Source organism: Musca autumnalis, unplaced genomic scaffold (assembly GCF_047663935.1).
Source record: "Musca autumnalis isolate F117 unplaced genomic scaffold, ASM4766393v1 scaffold_5, whole genome shotgun sequence".
NCBI lineage: Eukaryota > Metazoa > Arthropoda > Insecta > Diptera > Muscidae > Musca > Musca autumnalis.
In genome coordinates, this window is record NW_027412088.1 from 179496730 (window position 1) to 179523014 (window position 26285).

At 41.4% G+C, this 26285-nt stretch overlaps 1 protein-coding gene across 3 annotated transcripts in view; it reads right to left on the reverse strand.

Annotated features, from left to right (window-relative positions):
* Window positions 1-5010: 5010 nt before the first annotated feature.
* LOC141405670 (uncharacterized protein KIAA0930 homolog) overlaps window positions 5011-26285 on the reverse strand; it is a 38189-nt gene continuing 16914 nt past the window's right edge. For 2 of the 3 annotated variants that reach the window (XM_073990280.1, XM_073990281.1), the window contains exons 7-9: window positions 14537-16192; window positions 14268-14417; window positions 5011-5151 (exon numbers count right to left, since the gene is read on the reverse strand). In XM_073990280.1, coding sequence (XP_073846381.1) covers window positions 5111-5151; window positions 14268-14417; window positions 14537-16192 — 1847 coding nt within the window. In that variant the 3' untranslated portion in view covers window positions 5011-5110. The remainder of the gene's footprint in view (window positions 5152-14267; window positions 14418-14536; window positions 16193-26285) is intronic. The other variant, XM_073990282.1, reaches the window with a different exon arrangement.

The window sequence follows — 26285 nt, forward strand, 5'->3', positions numbered from 1 at the left end:
ACCATTTCTTTCAGAAACAGTCTATGGGAGCACCTTCTTTATGAATGAAATTCTAATGTATATATGGGAATTGTACGCCACTGAAATGAATTGAGATTTTGATTTCAAATTTAAAAAAGATTGGATTTTAAGGGATAATTCGTTCGCAGAGAGAATGAGAGATAGAGAGAGATAAGGATGAAACAATAATAAGAGTGAGAAGGTTTAAAATATTTCAATTTCTATGTGAAATAAGTTTGTTGACAAAGGTCAAAACGTGGAAATTAAACAAAGAGACACAAAGAAATTTAGAAATTCAAATCATAGAATCTAAAAATACTTTAGTTTTTTTACAACAAATTAAAATTTGGATTTGTAAACTTTTGATAACCTCTTCAACAAAGTTACAAAAATTTGAACCATCCCATCTATCTATCAAAAAATGTTGCTTATTTGTAAATATGAAAATGTATCAATAATTTGTATAGCTTTTCTGGTACAAATTCAATTGAATTATTGTGTTCAATTGTTTTGTTGATGATGTCTGTAATTGAAAGCATAAAAAAATAATCAGAAAATTCAATTTGCCTTCGATTATGTTTTTTTGTTTTACTTCTACTAAAGATTGACCTTAGAGTTCAATTTATATGGCAGCCGAGAGAAGACAACCAACCAACTGCTGATAAAGAAGACAAATGAAAAAATATAGAAATAAAAAATTATTACAAAAATTAGGTTAAAAAAATATATTTATGAGGGGTTATTCTGAACGTAAATTCCCCGTGAGTTTTCTCACCCTCTCTTTTAAGTTGAAACGGAAGAGATACAAAACTCACGGGGAATTTACGTTCCGAATAACCCCCTATCAAATTGTTGGGGTTTTGAGTTTTAATAAATTAAAGGAATATTAATTAACATTATGTATAATTAACATAAAAATTAAAAGAATATTAATTTATATTAATGAAGAATTTTATGAATAATAAAATTTTATAAAAAATGATGGGGGTTAATTTCATTAATTAAAAGATTATTTATTATTATTACAATAATAATAAATAAAAAAATGAATATTGTAAACGTATTTGGAATCGGGGAAATTGGGTGAAAATTGTGGAACAAAAATTCAATATTTGAGGAATGAGTTCTAACAGTGATAATTTGTGTTTCTTATCATTCAATGGAGTTAAACTAGAAAAAATTGTGTTTCCCCCGTACCCCCGCCAGGGATAACAATCTTGACGCGATGCGGGGGCTTAAGGCCACAGTTTCCACACTCAACACCCTGGAAGTGTTTAGTTGGGGAACTGTGACCGACCAAAGGTTATCCAAGTAGCGGTCTCCTACTTATTAGAGACCCCCTAACGCCGGGGTGTCAGGCGAAACCGTGCCCATCGGTGTTCTAAGGTTTGCAGTTAGGGTACCAACTGTATTAGAACGGAGCCTCGTTGATACCTGGGCATCTCAACGCAGTAATGGCTTAGTTGTCATGTCCTTGCCATGGTACAGGAGGGCTATGCCATGGTGGACCTCACTTCCCCCACTAAATCTATGACGTATGGAGAGCAAAAATTTAAACAAAAAAACAACCAAAACTAATCCGATTGATGACAACAATGCAATGCCAAAGGACAATTCTTCAAAATCTATTACCAAGTCTGGGGCAACCCAGCCAACGGTTGACGGGACGGTAGTGTCGGGAGGGGACGGACCGAAGGTACCCACTCTGGGAGCTGTCACTGACAGTTTGGCTGAACAAAGCCGGAAACTCCTGGAGATACTGGAGCAGACGTTGGCCCTGCGTCTCAGTCAGGGTGGCTATTCTACTGGGGCCGAGGACGGCTCATCGGATGACGAAATGAACACCACAGTCATTCCAGCGACTGTAGTCAACGATGAGTCGGCCTCGACCTCAGTGGAAGCAGCCACCTGTATGAACTCTGGACCAACCGATGCACCAGCTACCCAACCATCGGCCGCAGACGATGTTGCTGGCTCAAAAGGACTGGCTGCTGTTGAGGAAGGAGCTCCGACCAAAATACCGGCCGGAAAAGCTCCCACCACCTCAGATAGCTCTGCTAGTAAATGGGCCAAAAAGAGGAAGGCGTACCACAGAGTTGGGGTTTGAAACCACAGGTCATACACTGGATTTTTACGGCCATAGTTCGCCCCATTCTAACTTATGGTTCATTGGTATGGTGGAATGCTTTGAGTAAGACATCCCTTCTCCGTAAGATTAATGTCGTTCAAAGAGCGGCATCTCTCCTAATTACCGGTGCCATGAAAAGCACTCCACAGGCTGCTCTCAATGTATTGCTGGATCTTCATCCGATGAATCTCGTGGTACAGGAGTTGGCAGCAAAGAGTGCTCTCCGACTCAAGGAGTTAAATTCATGGCGTAACTTCGACTACGGCCATGCTGCTATCTTACGACAATCTGGACTATCGGTGGGTTTGGAGGTAATCAGTGACTATATATCACCACAATTACACTTCGACGACATTGAAGTTCGGATACCTGACAGAGAAGCCTGGACCCACAACTCCCTACCTCTACCCGGTATAGAGATTTATACCGACGGATCCAAGATGGAAAAGGGAACAGGAGCGGGCGTCTACAGCGATACCCTCAACTTACGGATCTCGTACAAGCTAAGCGAAAATTGTAGCGTCTTCCAAGCCGAAATCTTTGCGGTCACGAAAGCAGCAGAATTGATTAAAAACATGGAAGGGGATATAGCCGGACCGGTGACTATCTATGTGGATAGCCAAGCGGCCCTAAAATCACTTAGATCCCATTCAATCAAATCTGCTGCGGTCTTGCACTGCAGGAAAGCTTTGGAGGCCCTACGATCAATCGTTACCTTGTGCTGGGTCCCGGGGCATTGCGACATCGAGGGAAATGAAAAGGCGGATGAACTGGCACGTCGCGGATCTGAGTCAAACGACATCGAAATCGATAACTCAATCAGGCCACCCCTGTGTCACTTCATGCGGCTCCTAGAACAAACATACAGGGAGAAGGCTGGTCAGATCTGGAATAACGAACCTGGCTGCAAGGTATCAAAGGCAATCTGGCCCAACCTCTCCAAAAGGAAGACCACTTCCCTACTCTCTATGAGAAAACCCGATCTAAAACTAATGATTGGAGTTATCACGGGACACTGCAGGATAAGATCAATGACCTGCAAATGGGATAGAGATGACCCCACGGACTACTGCAGATTATGCGAAGACGAAGAAGAAACAGAGACGATTGAGCACTTATTATGCCGTTGTCCAATGCTCAGGACCAGGAGAGTTCAAACAATGGGTGAACATACATTATCATCTCTGACAACATTCTGCCAAGCCGAGCCGACAACACTGCTTCTTCTCGCCAAGGGTCTGAAGTGGCTTCAACACGAACAAACTACAGCATCTTAATACGGCTAACCTCCTTACTCGCTCTCTCTCTCTCCTTACAAATAATCTCTCAATCCGTAGCACGTACTTAATCATTCTCAACTATCCTCTAACTTACTTAATTATTCCTTTTTCCTATTTCTAAACTCGATATGCTATTATTTCTTTTCTTTTCTCCTACCCTTACTATAGGATGAACACAATGGACCATAAGGTCTCCGAGTGGAGTGGCTGTCCAACACGACAGCTGCGCGTCCTTTAACCTAACCTAACCTTCCCCCGTACTTATTTTTATTAAAAAAAAAACACTTATTTTTTTGATTTTGTTTTATTATTAAAACATTTACATTTTATTTAAAATATGTTTGTTGTTTTTATTTTAATTTTTAAATGTGTATAATTTATTTTTAATAAATTTGTGTGTATTTTTTTTTCTTCTTTTTTCATCTTCCTTCGATTTTGGTAATTTGTTTTTTGTTTTAGCCTAAATAATATTTTATATAAATATATGTATACTAGAGCGTTATATAAGTGTTGTGGGTTTTTTGGTTTGTTATAGAATTCTCAACAATGTTTCCTTCGCATTTTGTTATTAATTCCTTACTTCGGCTTCCATTTGCTTATAGAGCTGGAGTGGTTCATAAATACAAAAACAAAAAAAAAAAAAAAAGAATTTGAGATCCATGTTTGGTAAGGGCGTTTGTTGCTGCGTCTTTGTAAAACATTCCCTCAATTTAAATATTCTATCAAAAGAGATTGGGCTTTTGTGGTGAATTTGGCTTTTATTTGAGTTTTGTTTTTTAAAAATGTAAGACTAAATATGTATAGTGTTTGATTCTTTGTTTTGCTTTACAAAGCTGTACGAATGAAGATTATACGTTTTTTTGTTTTGTTTTGTTATGACTTAGTGATAATAATAATCATAGAATATTGTTGCATGCATGCTAAATATCTTTTATATTAGGAATCATATAGTTTTAATTGTGAAATTAAAGTATATATAATTTCGTACATAATTAGAAATAATTTTATTATTTAATACAAAAAAGGAATTTCAATATTGGGGATTTTTCTGAATGAAAGCTCTCCTTGAGTTTTCTCACTCTCTCCATTAAGTTGAAAAGACAGAGAGCCAAAGCTCACGGTGAGTTTTCATTCAGAATAACCCCCATTAAGTACAATAAATATATAAATTAAATTTTAATTAATATTTTTTGTATAAAATATCACTTTTTTCTAAAAGGAGAAAAAATAAAATCACAATTGGAAATAAAAATTTAATAAAGTTTTTTTTTTAAATATTAAAAAATTAAAAATAAAATATATAAAGGGAATGATACATTAACAAATACACAATTTCAAAATAATATCACATAAAAATATGAATATAAAAATATTAAACAAATGTATATATATATTGGGCACCGCAGATATTGAAAAAAAAATTCAAAACTAATAATAAAAAATATTAATAATAAAATAACAAAAAAAAAAAAATATTTTTATAAATTTATATATTAAAAAATTATAAAAATATAATACCACAAAAACAAATAAAAAATAATACAAATAAACAATTATATTAAAATAGTCGCTTAAGCTGCAACTAAGCATAACTATAGTGTATTTTTTTTTTGACATTCCTTCGGCATTTATTGGGCGAATTTATAAAGTAATTCGATTTTTTTAACTAAAATATAATGAGAACTGAAAAAATTATTTAATACTAAAAGGTTAATATAGGCGTTTCACGATGATCCAACAAATCTGAAAAAGAGAGAGAGAGAAAAAAAAAACGAAAATGTTAAATACAATTAAGCGTCAAAATTCTTGGCAAAAGGAAAACAAAACTTAATTTATTTATTTTCAATTCTCATATGCCCAGTCATTCAACATTAATGAATACCCCGTTTGCACTTAACCGGTCTTAATAAACCCTCTGGGTATCAAATGTCAATACCATAGCGCAAACGTCAAATAAATCCTCATAAAGAAGGTTATCCCTGCAAAAAGCTCTAATGCAAACGCCGTTTAAGGTTGCATATATATGTATTTCCTTTATTTATAAATAAACTTGTAAATTATATAAAAGTTCACGAGGAACATAGGGCGTCTACAAATTCTCTCCATCTTTGTCGATCGTTAGCTAGCATTTTTGCTTGGTTCCAGGGAAGATTGCAAAAGAGACATTCCTTCTTCACAACACGGATCCATGTATTTCGAGGCCTGCCAGGATTTCGATGACCTTGTGTGTTCCAATCTAGAGCTTGTCTTGAGATTTTACCAGGAGGTTTTCTCAAAATGTGTCCAATCCATGTTCATTTGTGTCTGCGGATTTCATGTTCTATTGGATTGCAGTTCGCCTTCACGTAAAGTTGCTCAGTAGTTACCCAGTTAGGCCAAAAAATTCGCAGAATTTGTTTCAGGCATCTATTGTAAAAGGCTTGAATCTTCCAAAGAGAGACCTGTGTTGTACAAAAGGACAGATTTTACACAGCTATTGAAAATGTTGAGCTTTGTTTTTGTTGATATGTTGTTTGCTCTCCAGATTTTGTGTAGAGAGTGGAAAGCTGTCCGGGCTTTGTTGATTCTGTCGGTAATATCGGCATTTGAACCTCTGTCTTTGCAGATTGTGCTTCCTAGGTAAGAGAAGCGGTCGACATATTCGATGAGCTGCCCATGGAGCGATAACTGAGCTGTGTTATTAGAACCGATCCGCATTCGTTTGGTTTTCTTCGCATTTATCTTCAGGCCAACATAATTCGCAATAGCTGACAGTCGCTCTAACTTTTGTGCGATATCGGAGAAACGATGTGCAAAAAGGCAGATGTCGTCAGCGTAGTCGACGTCATGAAGAAAGTCGTTTACGGACCAACGTATTCCCAGTGGAGCCTCGGTGTTGGTTTGTTGGAGTACACAATCCAGTAGTGGGAGAAAAAGTGTGGGCGAAAGGACACATCCTTGCTTCGCCCCTCAGTGTAGTTCGAAGGGCAGGCTTTCTTCGCCTTTAAAGCGTACTCTGGATTTCGCATCTGTATATAATTCGCGAATGAGGCTTACAATTTTATCTGGGATTCCCTTGGAGCTCAGTGCATCCCATAGTGCTGGTCTGGATACTGGGTCGAAAGCTCGCTCAAAGTCCACAAAAAGAAGGTATAAACTGCTGTTAAATTCGATAGACTGCTCGATGATTATGCGTACTGTGTTGATGTGGTCAATACAAGATCTCCCTGGTCTGAAGCCTGATTGCTCTTTCCTTAGTATGTTATCCAAGGCAGGGGAAATGCGTTGTAGAATTATCGACGCAAGAATTTTATTGACCACATTTAATAAGGTGATGCCTCTCCAATTACTGCATAGTCTCAGATCTCCCTTTTTTGGCATTGTTACGACTACTCCCCCCTTCCAGCAACTTGGAATAGTCTCATGCGCCCAGATACTTTTAATAATCGGCGTGAGAGCTTCTGCGATGGGTTCGCCACCGTATTTCAGTAATTCTGCAGGTATGCCATCTGGGCCCGGCGCTTTAGAGTTCTTCAGTTTGGATAATGTTTGAAGTACTTCTGCAAAAGTAGGTGTGGCAGTGGAGATTTCTCTTCAAGGCATGCGCCTATTATTATTCCAGGCGTAACCCTGCGCATCGGCGGAGACTGCGACACAGGTCGGTGCGGAGAAGAAATCACGCCAGCGTAGCAATTGCTTCTTTGTGTTGGTGAGATCATTGCCATTTCCATCTTTGAGTATGTCTGTGGTACGTGATTGTTTGCCACTCAGCTGTTTAATAGCAGCATGTACATCTCTTCCCCCGCAGTCCCCCCAAATAGCAGCAATCGTTCTGTTCCAATCCCTGGAAATGCATAATTTTTTCAATTTAATAAAATGGACCACAAAGAAACACCAAGGAAACCGAGGTCGCGGCAGAAACCAAGCTCAACAACAACTGCAGTTTCGGTCCTCACAGCAGTTGGATTAATGTTCCGGGACCGGCGTAAGGAACACCTTGCTGCATCCCCAACGCAGGAATCAAAGTACGCATCTCTATCCCCTTTCATTTTCCTACACCTATCCCAAGCACTTTTCCCGTAACTGGTCGGCCTGCCTGCTCAGCCTCCTACTCCTCGGCAGGCGAAAACGATATTAAAATCCGCAGTATGCTACAAGCCTGCTTTTAGTCCATTCCTTTAGGACAATGGCATAAATGCGCATCACGACAGCTGGCATTCAGAACAAGGTTGTGACGCCAGAGGGAACAGCATAGCTGAGCAAGTAGACGACACAAATTTCTCCCTGAACGAGGAGCACCCTACCCGCATAACAGCATTCTGTCGCAGTTCCCTCATGTGACACTGGTCAGTTGTCAGTTAAAACTAAGCAAGGTTGAAGCAACAACCACATCTGAGGAAACAACATTCTCCAACTTTAATAAGGCCGACTTGGTGTTATTTAACAGGTTGACAGAAACCGAGTTCTCACAAGCCCCCTCACCTACACGCAGAGAAAAAAATATGTTTGATCCAACAATATTCCAAGAGCAAAATATGTATTGTTAACATATTGTTGGATTCCTCATGTAGTATTGTTAATCCAAAAATAGTTTGTGTCAACTGAACAATATTTCTCTCTTTTCTTCGAAAATATGTTTCTCTTCTCTCGCTATTCGATGCCGTGTTGAAAAAACAATTTTGGTGAGTTGTGGTGTGTTTGTATGACATGCTGCCTTTACCTTTGTTTTTGTGTGTATGTACTTGTGAGACTCTTGTTTTTATTTGTTTCTGTTTTGTTTCATTCTTCTTTCCTTTTCATGTTTGTTATGGTGTTTAATTATTCCTTATGTTGTGGTGGGTTCTTGTGGCTTTTTGTTTGTCTTTGTTGTCAGCCAATGCAGCAAACCATGTATTGTGTTCATCAATGATTGCAATATTATACGCGACATTTATATCCAAGTTATGCGAAAAGTGTATATGAGAAGTATATGCACTCAAATCAAAAATTTCTGGGCTGGTTTTCTGTATTGACAATACTTTTTGTAAACAAAATTAGATTATGATAGTTCCTACAATCGGTATTGTTAACGATTTTAACAATATTGCGGAAATTCGTTTTTGTTTTCTATGTTTGGAACAAAAGATGGTATTTTTGGATTTGGATTACAATGTTTGAACAAAACAAATACATTTTTGGAACCAAAACATATATTTTTGTTCCAACAAAAGCGAAAAATATTTTTTCTCTGCGTGTACTTCGGGACCTGCAGGTGAAAAGTTCTTCAGACATATACTGTTACAAACATGCAAAAGATGCATACCAACTGGGCGGATAAAGAACATAAGACCAAACTTTCTGACTGAAACCTCGAAGCTTGCTGATCTAAGAGACTTCATCAGAAAATTCAACACGTCGGAATCCAAGACCTCAATAAGGAAATAAACAAGTTGTTATCCAAACACAATAAATATGGCGAAAACATTTAGAGGAATCGTATCCTGGTACCAAACGTCTTTTGAACACGATCCGTAACCTCTGAAAACTCAGGCGTACCGACAATGTAAAGCTAACTTTTGACCCCAAAACACCAAAACCCCATCCAAGAAAGCAGCGGCCTTCTACAGGCAATTCGTCAAGCACCCACCAACACCAATCCGAGAGAGTAGAAGACTACGCCGAGCTTCCCGTACCCTCAGATGAAATACATCATCAACGGATAATGTGCTTACAAGCATAAAAGTCACCAACAGCTCCACAGGTCTCAGTGAAGTCGGCTAGGGTAACAGAAGGACTAAACAGCAAGAGGCCACGTCACAGAACCATACTAGTTGCACTGGTCCTGTCCAAAGCCTTTGACACTGTTAACCACGCCACTCTCCTGAGGGACGTTATGGAAACAACCCTTCCCAACTACCTCAGGAGATGGCTGGTTAATTACATGGCAGGCAGACAGTCCTATATGGAGTTCCGAGGACACAAATCCAAACCTAGGAAGAATAAACAGGGAGTACCTCAAGGGGGCGTACTATCCCCGTTGTTATTTAACTACTATATCTCCAAAGCTCCCAACCCCCCGGAAATGTCCAGCTAATATCATACGCCGATGACTGCACGATTATGTCCATTGGCAGGAATATCCAAGAAATAGAAGACCGCATTAACAATTACACCCCCCCCCACCCTCAAGGACTTCTCTGAAGGCCGTAACCTTCAGTTATCTGCCCCAAGTCCTTAGCCACCATCTTAACATCGTGGACAAAAGAGGTCAACACTGAACTAAATATTCATATTAGCGGACAAAACATCCCAAAAATTAAGAACCCCAAAATATTGGGTATAACCTTCGATAGTATGTTCCTCTTCTGTAGACATGCCGAGATGGTGGCCGGGAATGTAGGGAAAAGGAATAAAATGCTTAAAGCTCTCTCTGGCAGCACATGGGGGAGTGACAAGGAGACCATCCTGACCACCTACAAGGCAATAGGTCGTCCCCTCCTTGGCTACGCAGCACCAATATGGTCACCGGCGATCAGCGACACGCAATGGAAGAACCTCCAAACGGTCCAGAATACGATATTGCGTATCGCTACAGGTTGCCACTCCAAGGCCCCAGAAATCCACCTACAGCATGAAACCAAACTCCTCCCGGTAAAATCCCACTGTACCCTCCTAACACAACAACACGCGATTAAATGCAAGAAACAGGACCAGCCTAATCATAAGAGCTGCAATAGACCCCCCTCTGAAAGACCCACACCCATTAGATACGACTTTCGTAAAGAGCTACCAAATATCCCCACAATCCCCCATAATCCAACTGATGATGACATAAAAAACGCCCTTAAACAAGTACACACAAAGGCTGTTGAAGACCAAATCTCCTCCTATACGAGCTGTGTTGTGCTCGGTGGGAGACCCCCTCCTATAAACGAGGATGAGAGGGTCCTACCTAGGGAGACCAGATCGACTCTATCCCAGCTCAGATCTGGTATCTCTAGGTACCTCAACAGTTATCTCTCTCTCTCCTGAATCCTGAGATAACTGACACATGCTTAAAATGTGGCCAATCTCCACACATCACACGGCACCTCTTCGCGTGTCCTGCACAACCGACAGACCCGACGCCGGAGTCTCTTTGGACACATCCAGTTGAAGCGGCCCGCTTTCTGGTACTGGATGTGGATGCCTAGATGTCTAAATATTAGTTTCATATTTTCTTCTTACAGAATGGCTGTAGATTTATTGGCGGATATCTGCATATTCCTCGCGTGGAAACAGGTATATAGGAGTTCCGTATTTCTCAGATGTTATCAGGGAAGGTACCTGACGCCAGGATCGTGCAATCATCCGCATACGTTACGATGTCGATGCCGTCTGGAGGGGTAGAATACAGGAGAGGTAGAGGTTAAACAGTTCCGGAGATATCACCCCACCTTGGAGAACTCCCTGTTTCACTCTACGGGGTTTGGACTTCTTGTTCCTGAATTACACGTGCGACTGGCGTCAAGCTTGACCTGAGGGACCACGGCCGTCTCTGGTTGAGTCCTCCACAAATATTTGTGGAGATGGCGTGCAGCGCTTACGGAATCCATGCTGATGATTGGCAACTAGACAGCTATTTCTGTCGCTGGGGAGGACTAAGGCCTCAAGGGTCTTCGCTACGGGCGACAAAAGCGAAATCGGTCGGTACGATTCTCTTTTGCTGTCATCCTTGCCTGGCTTCCGTAGCGGGACCACCCTGCCCATTTTCCAGACTTCGGGAACAACGAGGGTGGCTAACGACAAGTTGTTAACTTCCGCCTCATCCAGCTGTTCAAGCATTACCATGGAGATTCCATCAGAGCTCAACGTTTTGTATGATTTAGCGTTCCTGATGGCATTCGCGTAACATTCGTGGTGGTTCGTCCTCGACAGGAAAAGATATGATGCGACGTAGTAGTCTTCTTTTCACCCTGTCACTCCCGGGGTGAAATAACTTGCGCACCTCTTCGGGTCAATCAACGTAACGTCGCCAAACGTGACTGAGGTCCTATCTTTCTTCTTTCCAGGGTTTGAAAGTGACATAACCGTTGCCCACAATTCACTTACACCGGCTCCGATGTTGCAAATCTTTAGATGATTTAATCATTTGTTCCGCTTGTGCTCGCCGACCAATTTCTTAACTTCCAGGGTCAGCTCCCTGACCCTGGGGTCACTGGGGTTGGCTCGACGAAGCTCATCACGCTCATTTGCTAATCCCGTCACATCTGCTGCGAAGTTTGGTCTCGCTTCGGATATTCGAGCAGCAGTGATGATGTCTTGGAACGTCCTATCCGCTACCCAAACATCAGAAGGATTGGGCAGATCTCTGAAGCGCTGATACTCGGCCAATCAGCTTTCCCATGATTGACGAGAGTGCGGCGTTCAGAGGTGATGAAAGCGGGCGGTCTGCCAATGACGGGTCGCCAAGTGTAGTCATTTGTCAGACCAGGTGACGCGATGGTTATGTCTGGCGAACTGTGAAACTCCTCTAATTCGGGTAGGAGCGTCCTCATTGACCGAGCAAAACGTAGAGCTATCAATCTGCTCAGCCAACGCTGCACCCCTCTGGTCGAGGACCGATGGGCATTAAAGTCCCTCAATACCAGACGGTTAAGACCTTCAAAAAGCGGGCTAATGTCAGGCACATAACCTGATATACAGCTATTTATCGGCGGGATGTATATGTTCAGCAACTCTACCTCGGCAGTTCCACACCTGATTGCTACCTCGATTCATTCGATGCACGGGTCAGGCTCAAGCGAGATAGGTCTGTATTGAACGGACTGGTGCAATAGGAAAGTTAATCCCCACCTCTATTCCTGTAAGAACTCCATTGGAAAAAGCTGGGAATTGAGACCACAGATCATACACTGGCTGTATGTAACCGTGGTCTTGCCCATACTTACCTATGGTGGACTGGTCTGGTGGCAAGTGTACAAAGAACCGCGTCACTGCTGATTACCGGATCGATTAAAAGTACTCCTCAAGCTGCTTTAAACGTCATCCTGGATCTCCAACCTCTGGACATCCTAATCCAGTTTTAGGCGGCGAGAACTGCTTTTAGACTCCGGGAGTCAGGGTGTTGGAGTGGTTCACACTTTGGACACTTGAATGTCCTAAAACTAGTTGATAGTCGACTTGAGTTAGGTGACAATGGTTGCGTAAGCGATTATATGCCCACCTCATTCAAGTTTGACTCCTTAACTGTTATCTTCCCAAGCAGAGACGCATGGGCTGAGTGCATGTCTCCTCTGGACGGTCTGGCAATTTACACAGACGGGTCCAAGATGGAAGAAGGTACTGCCGCTGGCGTCTACTGCGAGAATCCACTAATTAAAAACTCATATAAGCTTGACGATAATTGTAGTGTTTTTCAGGCGGAGATTCTTGCTATCAAGAAAGCAGCTGAATTGGTGAAATGGCTTGAAGGCAGCCTTACAGGACCGGTGACTATATGTCGATAGTCAAGCGGCCCTCAAGTCACGGACCATAAATTCAAGAGCTATTCCTGATTGTAGGAGAGCTCTGCAGGATATACACGATATCGTAAGGCTACGTTGGGTTCCGGGTCACAGCAACATCATGGGAAACGAGGTAGCAGATGAACTGGCTCGAGGTGGCTCTAAGTCTATCGACTTATCAGCTGATGAAACCGTCCGGCCACCGATGTGCCACTACATCGGCAAACTTCGGGAGATCTTCAATGAGAAAGCACATCAAAGATGGCTATTGGAACCTGGTTGTAGGGTATCCAAGGCAATCTGGCCTGTGGTTTCTCGTCGAAGAACGGCTTCCCTCCTCTCACTTGATAAGTTAGGGATGAAAATCGCGGTGGGACTTATAACAGGTCACTGCAGAGTGAGGTCCCTAACTTCAAAATGGGACGACAGTGGCATTGACTACTGCAGACTATGTGAAGATGCGGAGGAGATAGAGACTGTCGAACATCTGCTTTGTAGGTGCCCCATGTTGTAAACAAGGAGATTCCGTTCACTAGGCAGATATGAGATAGACACTCTGACCTTCCTGTCTAACATAGATCCCATCGTCCTACTCAACTTTGCCAGGCATCTAGCATGGCTTGGCAAAGGTCCTTAACATCCCTTAATAATCAGACTCTTTTCACTTATCCAGACAATTCCTTGGCGTCAATCTCTACATCTCCTACACTCACCATCATCTCATCATCTCTATCCTATCATCCTCATCTCATCAAGCTGCATCAACACTCTATCATCTCCTTCATCTCAAATCATCTCAACAACACACCTCCATCATCTTTAAATCATCATCTCCATCATCTTTAAATAGCCTACACAGGATAAACACAATAGAGGGCTGCGCATCCTTAAACCTAACCTAATCCCCACCTCCACTTCTGGTGCGATCCTTAATCAGTACGTTGTAACCATCACAAAGCTATAAGCTGCAGTTTTTGTTGAGCTTGGTATCCTGCACCGCCGCGACCTTGATACTCTCCCGACTCATGAAGTCCACTATTTCCTCGATCTTACCTCCGAGTCAATTGCAATTAAATTGAACAAATTTTGGATTTGTGTTGATTGGGTCTGTCTGTGGAATAATTAGGCCCACTGTATATGAATCCGTCCCACAAACTTCTAAAAAAGTACGCTAGAAACACCAAGGTTCATCTACAATTCCTTTTTAAAATTAGAGATCTGTTCAGAGGACATTTTATCCATCACTCCAGTCATTGTATTTTGTAGAGGCTGTAGAGGCATGGGTTGAGGTTATTTGGCTGTGTCTGCAAAGTCGACAGATTTTTTTTGTCGTTTAAGGTATGTCTGAGTTATGGTATTTTTAGCGCGAACCTTCAGAGCTATAATTGTGTATATGTATTTTTCAGAATATCTTACCTTTAGCAATGCTCCACCATGGCAGTGTAACATATGTGAGGAATGCATTTAATGGAGTGGATTGTTGGCGGCGATTTTCTTTCCAAAAATGAAATGATTGGGCAAATCCACGACTGGCCCAAAGGGGATTATAAGCACCATCATCCAGTTCTGAAAGCAAAACAAAATTAAATAACATTAATGATGGACTCAAGAAGTAAATATTTTTTTTCAATTCATTTTATATTCCCCTAAATCTAAACATAACAATTAACCTAATTTGTTTTCACCTTGCAAAGCCTTTTTGGACAGATCACACCAATAATAGATGTTTGTGCCATCTGGGGTACGACGTTTGGGTACCAATGTTAGAGCACGATTATAGAACGCTTGCATGGCTGCGGTACGCTTTGTTCGTGGCAATGTGGCAGACATTTGACCCATATCCACAATATTGGCACTATTTAACATGGGTGGTGATAAGGGTGATGTGTTACAAGATGCTGAGGCTGAATTTAAATTGCCATTACAATCATTTAACGAGGAGGGACGTTTGGAGGGGCTTTCATTGTGTAATGTACTTGAAGAGTTGGAGGAATTATTATCCAATGAAGTGGTGTCGATAATATTAACATTTATTTCTTCTTGTTTTTGTTCTTCCGCCGCCGCCACCGCGGCTTGTTTGTCGTTATCATCGGCGGAATCATCATTGGTGGTTTGTAATGGATGGCTGTCTGCGGTTACAGGTACACGAACACATTTTTCAAATTTATAGGGTTTGACTTCACCACTTTCACTTTCTCCCGTTAGGTTTGTTGGCTTAGGAGAACTGGACAAGGGTGAGGGTTCTTCCACCACCGGCAATTCTTCTTTGCCACGAACGGTGATCAAAGAATCTGTTTCAGTCAGAATAATTATTTTTCCACCCCCACCATCTGAGACTTGAGATATATCACCACCATTTAGGGAAATGGCATCATCGGCAATTTCATATTCCTGACAAGAATCGGTGACATCTGTTTTGGTATCACTGGGCTTACTGGTTTCCCCCTTGTTGCCATTTGAGATGGATGTTTGTTTTTTCTTGGATTGTGTTGATGGTGGCGATGAGTTCTTGGTTTTGTCATTTGCTGATGTATTCGAGGAGGTGGAGGAACGATTTGCTCTTAGTTTTTTGGGTGAGACCTTTGACAAGAGGCTACTTGTTTTGGATACCTTTTCCTTGGTACGTTCTTTGGGCGTTGATTCCTTCTCTTTTTCCTTTTCCTTCGTTTTGGTTTTGTCTTTTTTATTGTTTGTTGTAATTTCAGGCTTTTTAATTTTACGATCCGCCGCTGTAAGCGATGAAGAACGTGTCACATTGCTTACAGTTGGTTTGCGTTCCGTAAATTTAAGACTTCCTCTCTTTGTAACCACCAATTCACTTTCCACACTAAGTATGGTTTTGGGTTTGGCCTTGAATTTCTTATCGGGCATTTTATTTAAACAGGCCGGAGTTTCATTGGCATCATCACAAGTTGGACAATAGACTTGAGACATTTGAGGAGTGTTTTTATCCGAATTACCCCAACGTTTTTTACATTTCTTGCCCGATTTAAAACAATTACCACCACAACCGGTTGTTTTGCCATTGTTGGAGGTTGGTGAGGGCAGTGTCACATCCACAGCTTCCACTGCATCTTGTATGGGATCATTGTTGGGCGGTGAAATAATACTTAGAGCCATAGTTTCACCGCCATCTTTTGTGCCATCGATGGTTGCCTTGGTCTTTAATAATGGCTCCGTCTCAGGTTCTTCTGTGTCATCAGCCTTAGTTGCTACTCCCAATGTCGTTGTCGTCATTGTTGGCCCTTTCTGTTCTATGTCTTTATTTTGTCTATGAAATTCTTCACAATTTGGATTTGTATGGAGTTTTGCCTCAGATGCCGAGAAAGCAGGACGTTCATCTACAAAGATATTTTATATCGAATCATTTGTAGTTTTATTTATTTACTTTTTTTGTTTTGTTATTGCACATTCATCTTTCAGTTCTAAATTAAAAATCAATATACAAAATAAATTAATAATAAAGAATAATAATTTAAAAAATATTGCAAAAAATTAAGAATAAGAAAAAAAATTGTGAAATAAAATTTTTGCAATAAATGTATTTTCTTTCGAGCTAATGAAATGTTCGATTTCTGCGTGTTGCTGTAGAGTGTATTGGCTTGTTGCATGTTATACTGATTTTTTGATTTTGGTAGGATAGGGGAGAAACAGTAGGAGGGGATAGATGTTGTGAGAAGCTTGTGATTTTAATAATATTCTAAATATTTAAATTTAAAGAGGAGAGCAATTTTGGAGAAGGCAGGATATGCATGCATTGAGTTCTTGGAAGCTAACCATAAAACAGCCATAGAGGGAAGGCTACAGAGAGATGCCCTTAAATATTTAATCAAATCCAAAAAAGCTTTAAAGCGCTTCCATGAAGGGCCAAGTAAAAATGAATCAGTAGGCTTTGCCGACAGCTAAATACCCTCAGACTATACAAAAAACAATAACTGAGGTGGTGGACCTGGATGTCCTTTGTACAGATCTCTAATTTTAAAACTGAATGACATTTTCGTAGGTGACAAAAGCACTTTTGGAAGTTTTCATAGTACACTTTTAGCCCTTTATAGGGTCGAAATCATAAACAGTGTGTCTAAAGGGGTGAGTACATAAGCTGCATTGCCTGCTTACCTTGCTTGCTTCTGATAAAAGTATAAAAAAAGGCAACCTTGTTCGAAATTTGCTCGGCCTTCTTTATTCTTTTATTTTTATTATGTCAGAAATGAAGCAGGAAAGCAAGGCAATCAGGCAAGGCCAGCTTATGTACGCAGGCCTTAATTATTCCACAGGCCGACCTATTCAACTGTATCTAATTTTGGATGTCATTCCTTTTGATAGTTACAGGGGCAACCACCCATATTAGTTGGTCATTGTAGGATTTTTTAGATTTGCCACGAAAATCATTATATCGCTGAAAACATGACCACAAGGAGAACCTTCGGTAAACATTTCAAAACGATCCTAGAAATGTCCTTAAACCGCATGTGGCATGTTGTACACGAAAGTGTTGTATGACATATATTTTCTTGAAAACTTAAATATAGCTTTGGAAGATATTTTACGATGGGGACAATTTTGACCACATGGGATGTTCAATTATTAATTTATCGTGATTATCAGTATTTTTTGTTGGCGCAATTATCTTAGGAAGTATGGTCTTGCCTGCGAACAACATTTTGGCGTGGGCAACATTTTGGCGAAAAATTCTGAACTTTTCGGCAGTATTTGTCCCATCTCCGGAGTGGGCCGAAATGGCCCATATTCTAACTTGTTAAGATAAAAAATTATGAAGTGAAATGTTTGGACCAAATAATTTGATCCGTTCAAGAGTTATCGGTCACAGCAGCCTTTGTTAAATCAACTCCAAATTGTTCCTGATCCGACTAAACTAATTCTATGTTTATCTCAGTACATGTGCCATTCACCGATATAGCAATGACAGGAACGCGGGGTTTGGCACGAATTTTGTATTTTAGACCAAAAATTTGGAATTTTTTCCATTAGGCCCCTTGAAATGGTGTTCAGTCATCTCATGCAAAGTTGGACTCCACTTGTAGAGATGTTTTAAATTTATTTAAATTGCTTTAATTGTCAGGTAGCCAACATTACGGGTTTAACCACCGTTGATAAATGTTATGTGCCTTGGTCGGGTATATCATGATAACACTGATTCCGAAGAAGAGAAGACTCGCTCTCAGAACATTCTGGCGGTGCAACCCACGGAAGGGCGAAGTGCTTTGCTAACCATCTGTCAATCAGTCACCTAACTCGAAGGTCTTAAAGGCCTACGTACATATGCTGCCTTGCCTGCTTACCTTGATTACTTCTGATAAAGGAATAAAAAAGAAAAGGGCAACCCAGTTGAAAATTTGGTCGGCCTTCGGCCTGTGTACATAAGCTGCCTCGCCTGACTGCCTTGCTTTCCTGCTTCATTTCTGACATAATAAACTTAAAAGGATAAAGAAGGCCGAGTAAATTTCGAACTGGGTTGCCCTTTTATTTTTACTCTATCAGAAGCAAGCAAGGTAAGCAGGCGAGGTAGTTTATGTACCCAGGCCTTAAATTCAATAAAATTAATTTGGTCCGCATTAAACGGACCACGAACCACCAAACCAATTCAAAAAGTAGGATTCACTACTTTTTGGAGAGTGAGAGAGAGATAGAGAGAGAGAGAGAGAGAAAGGTGAAAAAAGCCAATAAACTCTCTAGTAGCCATATTGGAACCCCGTATAGCCGACCCTCGACCCTTTATAGGCAAAATGTCTTAGAAGGTGGTTCGTTTAATGCCGACCTAATGAATTTTAGCAGGTAGATGTTATTGATAACACTGACCCCGAATGGAAGACCACTGATGTCATGAGGAGGCAACCTGTTGCAGTTCTTAAGGCGACGTTTTGACCAATTTGAATATTGTTCTTACCGCACTTATGTTTGCGGACATTTTTGTTGGTTGCACCCAAGTGCTGCCGGCTAGGAACTTGTGAATCTCAGCTTGTCGCAATTAGCTGTGGCATGTTACCCCTAGAATGTTGGGGAAGTCCGAATTCTATTACCTTTGAGCAGAAAATTCGAATCTGTGTTCGGATCTCCGCAGTCCATGTGATGAACAGAGAGTGGCCGTAGACTTAGTGGCTGATATTTGTCTAGTCCTTGCGCAGAAAAAGTTTGTAAGATTACACTAGGGAAGATATCCGATGCAAAGATTTCACAATCTTCCGTATACGTAACGATTTCAATTCTGCCTGGAGGAGGCAATCTGTATTCCAGGAAAGGTAAAGGTCAAACAGTTCCTCACATATATCCACTGCTTGGGGAACTCCCTGTTTCACTCTACGGAGCTTGGACATATTGTTCCTGAATTCCAAGTACGGCTGGCGTTCACACATATAATTGATTATCCAACATTTTAAATTTGGTCCAATGTCCTTGATAGTATTCAACGCTTTTGATGTGATGGAGGGCAGCGCTGTTGTTGTGCTGCTTACGAAACCCATGCTCAACTCATGCACTGGAGAGCGAAATCGGTCGGAACGACTCAAATTTGCTGGCATCCTTGTCCGGCTTTTATATCGGGACCACCCTATCCATCCTCTAAACTACTTGCACGATGTGGGTGGCTAGGGACAGATTGACAACTTTGGTGGGATTCTCACTCACTCTGGACTCATCAGCTGTTTCAGCATTATCATGGGGATTACATCAGGACCCAACACTTTGGATGATTTAGCGTTCCTGATGGCATTCGCAACATCATCCATTGCAAATTGTGTTGGTTCCTCCTCGGCAGGAAGAGATCTAATGCTACTTAGTACTCTTTTTTTTGTCCTGTCACTCCCGGAGTGCTTCACAAACTGTCCATTGGAATAACTTGAGCACCTCTTCTGATCAGTCAGCGTAACGTCGACAAACGTAAAGTCCTTCTTTCTAGGGTTCGAGAGTGACTTAACCTTTACACACAGATGATTTAATTAACTTCCAGTGTCAGACCGCAGACTCTGGGGTCAACGGGGTTGGGTCAACTTCGAGTATTCGACCAGCAGATATATGGCAAGCGGCTGCAGTAGTGATGAAGTCTTGGAGCGTTTTCTCTCCTACCCGAACGTCCAAAGGGCTGGGCATATCTCGGAAGCGGTGATTAGTGAATTCGCCGCATTTTTCTCATTGTTATTGAAAGTGTGACGCGCAGAGCCTAGCTCTATGGGCTAGGTTCTCATTTATAAAATAATGTCACAACTCTTAATGAGCTTTAAAATCCCCTAAGACCAGCCGGTTATGGCCTTCCAAAAGCGGGCTAATGTTCGGTCTATTTATCGGCGGGATGTATACGTTTAGCATCTCTACATCGGCAGTTCCACACGTGACCGATACCCCAATACATTCATGGGTCATTAGAGCCTGGCTAAGCGAGATAGGTTGGTATTGCACAGACTGGTGCAATTGGAAAGCTAATTGTTGTTGTTGTAACAGTGTTTTTTATTATGTTTGTATGTTCGTTCCTCTGTTCAATCTGGCTCTGGGTCTATCTCCAGTTCCAGAAAAATTGCTGCTTCGATGGGATGTAGCCACAGATCCACTGGAGTTAGATGTGTAGGTTTGGCGGGTTAGTTGAAAAGGTGTTCTGTGCCGTGCGGGCCCATGCCGCATACTGGGCAGATGTCTTGCACGGCGAGCTCGATTTCCGCCCAATAAGAATTTAGGCGACTGCAATATCCCGAGCGTAGTTGAGACAAAACTACTCTGGTTTGTCGTGGCACCTGACGCTCCTCAGCTGCGATAGATGGGGGATGTACTCCGAGTACTTTATTCACACTATAATTGCTAAAGGCCTTGGCAACTGCGTCCGTGTGAATGCTATTCAAACCTGCTTGATATGCTTGTTGATCTAGGGGTTTTTTCCTGTATCGTTGGACCTCTCCCTCTAGAGCATGGATATCCTTCCTGATCTGCCTGAATGTGTCGGGCCTACCCACAAGATGGTGATTGGGATGGCTCACACGGTAACATCCAAGCTGGTACTGCAACGAAAGCATCTCATTGTGTTGCTTTACTGGAAGAATCTTCGCCTCCTCATGTAGATGGTCCACTGAAGATTTGAGGAGGCACCCTGTTGCTGTTCTCAGGGCGGCATTCTGGCAAGTTTGAATCTTTTTCCAATTCGTATCACATAATCTCGGGGACCAGACTGACCTATCGCGTTATATGTGGTCAACAAGGTTTCTTTATCTGCACCCCAAGTGCTATCGACTAGGGACTTGAGGACCTTGTTCCTACTTTTCAGCTTGTCGCAGATTGCTGTGGCGTGTGCGCACGACGTGAATGTAGTGTCGAATGTGATCCCTAAAATTTTAGGGCAGTTTGTGGTCGGAATTCTGCTACCGTCGACCACGACATTCAACTCACGTCCAAACTGCGCTGTCCATGTGGTGAACAGAGTGGCTGTGACGGAAATCTGCATATTCCTCGAATGGAAAAAGGTGGTAAGATCGGTTAAATAGTTGTTCAGTATCTCACAGATGTCATCAGGATAGGTACCCGACGCCAGGATCGTGCAATCATCCGCATACGTTACGGTCTCGATGCCGTCTGGAAGGGGCGGAATACAGGAGAGGTAGAGGTTAAACAGTTCCGGAGATATCACCCCACCTTGGGGAACTCCCTGTTTCACTCTACGGGGTTTGGACTTCTTATTCCTGAATTCCACGTACGACTGGCGTCCACACATATAGTTGACTATCCAACGTTTCAAGCTTGGCCGGAGGGTTGTCTGCTCAATGTCGTCAAACAGCGTGGAGTGCCTGACTGTATCAAAGGCTTTTGATAAGTCAAGAGCCACCATCACTGTTCTATCGCACGGCCGTCTCTGGTTGAGTCCTTTACAGATATATGTGGTAATGGCGTGCAGCGCTGTTGTCGTGCTGTGCTGCTTACGGAATCCATGTTGATGATCGGCAACTTGATAGCTATTTCTGATACTGGGGAGGATCAAGGCCTCAAGTGTCTTTGCTACGGGCGACAAAAGCGAAATCGGTCTGTACGATTCACTTTTGCTGGCATCCTTGCCTGGCTTCCGTAGTGGGACCACCCTGCCCATTTTCCAGACTTCGGGAACAACGAGGGTGGCTAGCGACAAGTTGAAGACTTTGGTGAGATACTCGACTCCCGGCTCATCCAGCTGCTTCAACATTACCATGGAGATTCCATCAGGGCCCAACGCTTTGGATGATTTAGCGTTCCTGATGGCATTGGCAACATCATCCATTGTAAATTGTGGTGGTTCATCCTCGGCAGGAAGAGATCTGATGCGACGTAATACTCTTCTCTTCGCCCTGTCACTCTCGGGATGCTCGACAAACTGTCGATTGCAATTACTTGCGCACCTCTTCGGGTCAGTCAACGTAACGTCGCCAAACGTGACTGAGGTCCTATCTTCCTTTCTTCCAGGGTTCGAGAGTGACTTAACCGTTGCCCACAATTCACCTATACCGGCTCCAATGTTGCAGCTCTTCACATGATTTAATCATTTGTTCCGCTTATGCTCGCCGACCAGCCTGTTAACTTCCAGTGTCAGCTCCCTGACTCTGGGGTCATTGGGGTTGGCACGACGAAGCTCATCACGCTCATTTGCTAATCCCGTCTCCTCTGCTGGAAAGTTTGGTCTTACTTCGTGTATTCGGGATATGGCGAGCGGCTGCAGCAGTGATGATGTCCCGGAACGTCCTTTCCGCTACCCGAACATCAGAAGGATTGGGCAATTCTCTGAAGCGGTGATTGGTGAACTCTCTGAAACTCGGCCAATCAGCTTTTTTATGATTGACGAACGTGCGGCGTTCAGAGGTGATGAAGTCGGGTGGTCTGCTAATGGAGACAATTATGGGGAGATGGTCTAATCCAAGGGAAATGACGGGTTGCCAGGTAACGTCATTTGTCAGACCAGGTGACACGATGGTTATGTCAGGCAAACTGTGACACTCTTCTCTAATTCTGGTAGGGGCGTCCTCATTGACCGTGCAAAACGTAGAGCTATCAATCTGCTCAGCCAGCGCTATACCTCCCTGGTCGTTTCCGAGGGCCGAATGCCACATCTCATGATGCTCATTAAAATCCCCCAGGACCAGACGATTATGACCTTGCAAGAGCGGGCTAATGTCAGGCCTATAATCAGGGATACAGCTATTTCTCGCCGGGATGTATACATTCAGCAACTCTATCTCGGCAGCTCCACACCTGACTGCAACCCCCATACATTCCACGTACGCGTCATTAGGGACAGGCTCAAGCGAAATAGGTCTGTATTGGACAGACCGGTGCAATAGGAACGCTAATCCCCCAACTCCACTTCTGGTGCGATCCTTCCTTAGCACATTGTAACCATCACAATGCTCTAAGCTATGGTTGTCGTTCAGCTTGGTTTCTTGCACCACCGCGACCTTGATGTTCTTCCGACTCATAAAATCTATTTCCTCGATCTTACCTCGGAGTCCATTGCAATTCAATTGCAAAAAGGATGCATTCTCTGGGATTGGGACAATAACGGCTGGTGTTAGTTAAATGCTGCGTGTGCGGTTGCTGTCGAGGGGACTGCGGGGGAGTTTCGTAGTCAGACGACGAGGGAGTTTCGTAATCCGACGACGACTCACTGGGGACTGTGTTCACGCAGCATGCAGCAACATAGTCCCTGTCGTAGTCCTTCACATGGACGAGTCCAGAGCAACCCCTTAGATGCACCCACTCCTGACATCTATTGCATCTCACCGAAGGTTGGATGCGGGTGAAGATGCGGATGTGACAAACTGAGCTCAGATAAATTCATCCTGGGTTTTCCTCCGTCCCGGCTCGGACCAATGGAATTCGGAGCAGGCATTCCGGGATATGCTGCTCCCAATACAGAAAAACGAAACAAATACAAACATGTACACACTGAGGTGGCAGCCGCTGGCCGGAACATTGGTTTTGTGTTGTTCCGGGTCAATCCGGTACGGAAGAACCCGTTGCCGTGGGATTGGGTTGTTGTTGAGCTTGGTTTCGTGCACCGCGGCAATCTGATATTCTTCTGACACACAACATCCACATATTTGTAGTAATGGACGCTGTATCTATTGGACAAACTTGTGTTGTAGGACAAAATCCCAAGACCCTCTTTTTTAGCGGTAGGTTTTACAGTAGGTCACCGGCAATAGAAGGAACAATGCACGCGTCTGCAACTGAAATATTTTCACGAAGTTTTAAAAAAAAACACGAAGCAACTGATGATACGGAAGTCAACCTTCATGTATCATTTTTTTTTTTTTTTGCATGGAGAATCTCTACCCACTAAGAATCGAAATAGCCAGCCTCTACAAGGGAAGTATACCAAAACGTGCATTTGAATTAATTACAAACCAAAAATAAACTGAAGGGATCGTTGTAGGCTAACTTAAGGGAGCTTAAACTGTAAAGACTGTCTTCGGCTCATGTGTAACATAGTACGGAAGGGGATTATTTATGAAGAACTGATGGTAGAAGTATTTATAAATGAGCTATAGTGCGATTCTCTAACTCATTTTTTGAGTTACCGACAAAAATCGGTAAAATTAAAACGCAAAATTATGAATGAAAAGTTCAAATAAAAGTTGACAACACTCTTGCTATCGCTCGAACTTTACGACTACTTTTTATTCGTCGCTAACTTACTGAAAAATGTTTTAGAGAATTGCAATACTGAAAGTATACATATTTAAATCAAGGGAAAGTCGAACGAATGTTATTCTATCGCTCGAACTTTACGACTACTTTTTATTCGTCGCTAACTTACTGAAAAATGTTTTAGAGAATTGCAATACTGAAAGTATACATATTTAAATCAAGGGAAAGTCGAACGAATGTTATTCAAAAATCGTAACTTCAAATTTGTGAAGGAATAGATTCAATTTTGATTTTTCAAAATAGTCTGGCTTAATCCCTTTTGTTGTTTTAATATTTAAAACAACAAGTTTATTAGTGGAGAAGGTTTGGCATTGTTCGCCAAGGGGTAAGGCAAGGAAGACTAGTTTCGATCCACGCCACTGGATCTCATCAGTTCCCTTTGTTTCTTGTTTGTGGATATTCTCCACCGAAGTTATTGATGAGATCCAGTGGCGTGGATCGAAACTAGTCTTCCTTGCCTTACCCCTTGGCGAACAATGCCAAACCTTCTCCACTAATAAACTTGTTGTTTTAAATATTAAAACAACAAAAGGGATTAAGCCAGACTATTTTGAAAAATCAAAATTGTAACAGCTATCCCAATTAAATAAACGCCACCAATGTGGAATAGATTCAGCTTGGATATTCAGTTATCATTATCTAAGCTAAAACTATTTCTTCACAAATTTGAAGTTACGATTTTTGAACTGCTTTCAGACTTAACAACGTATCCTCTATTAAAAATGTATTCCCCATCGATCGATCAGAGCGAATCGAATACCAAGATTTATTTGTTCTTGCCTTTTAAATATATTCCTTGAGCCAGAGTCGTCATAAAATTGGGGAAGGGTTCTTTGTTTCAATAAAAAGAACTAAGAGAACTGATGAGTCCAAGTGGCGTTGGACGAAACTAGTCTTCTCTGCCATCCCCTAAAGTAATCAATTTTAACTACAACCCACTTTAAACTTGTTGTTTTTAAATTTGAAAACAACAAATATGAGATTAAGCTTGACTTACATACAAATAATAAATATATTCCGTTAATATTAAAACCTTAAATGATTTTCGTGTCTCAGTGTAACAGTGTGTGTGTATCTGTTGTGGGTGGAATGCATTCTAAATCACACCAACAATTTTGTACGTACACATCAAAATTTGTAACTGAATTTAATAATATATATAGCAGCTGGTATATATAGATAATATCATATTTTATAAAGATATTTTTCTTAAAAAAATATCTTTCAAAAAACAACTTATACTACCAAGGAAAAGAATTATACAAAATAAAATAGTAAACAAAAAATTAACATATTTGCATTTCAGCTAAAATAAAGTATTTAAAAACAAAACAAAAAATGTATATGTTTTTATATATAAATGTAGTTGAAGAAGAAAAAAAAACAACAAAATAGATTGGGTGTGAAAAAAAGGGAAATCAAAATCAAAAAGTATGTAGTAGAATAGAAGTTCATATGCAATACAAATCTCTGTTTTTGTTTGTTTCTATTAAGAGATTTTTTGTTTTTGTTCTCATTACAGATAAAGATGAATCCTGCTTTCTCGGCAAAACAAGTCTATAGAATAGAGATTGTTTTAGGTTTGGTTTTTTTTTGGTTTTGGTATTCTGGAGGGATTTAGTTGCATTTACAAAAAGTAGTTTTTAAAGATTGCATTACTTAGTTGAAAAAGGAAAAACAACTCTACGGGGTAGTTTCAAAGTTGAATATTTTACTTGTTTTTTTTTTATTTTAATATACAAGTTGTGTTGTTTTTGTGTGTTTGAT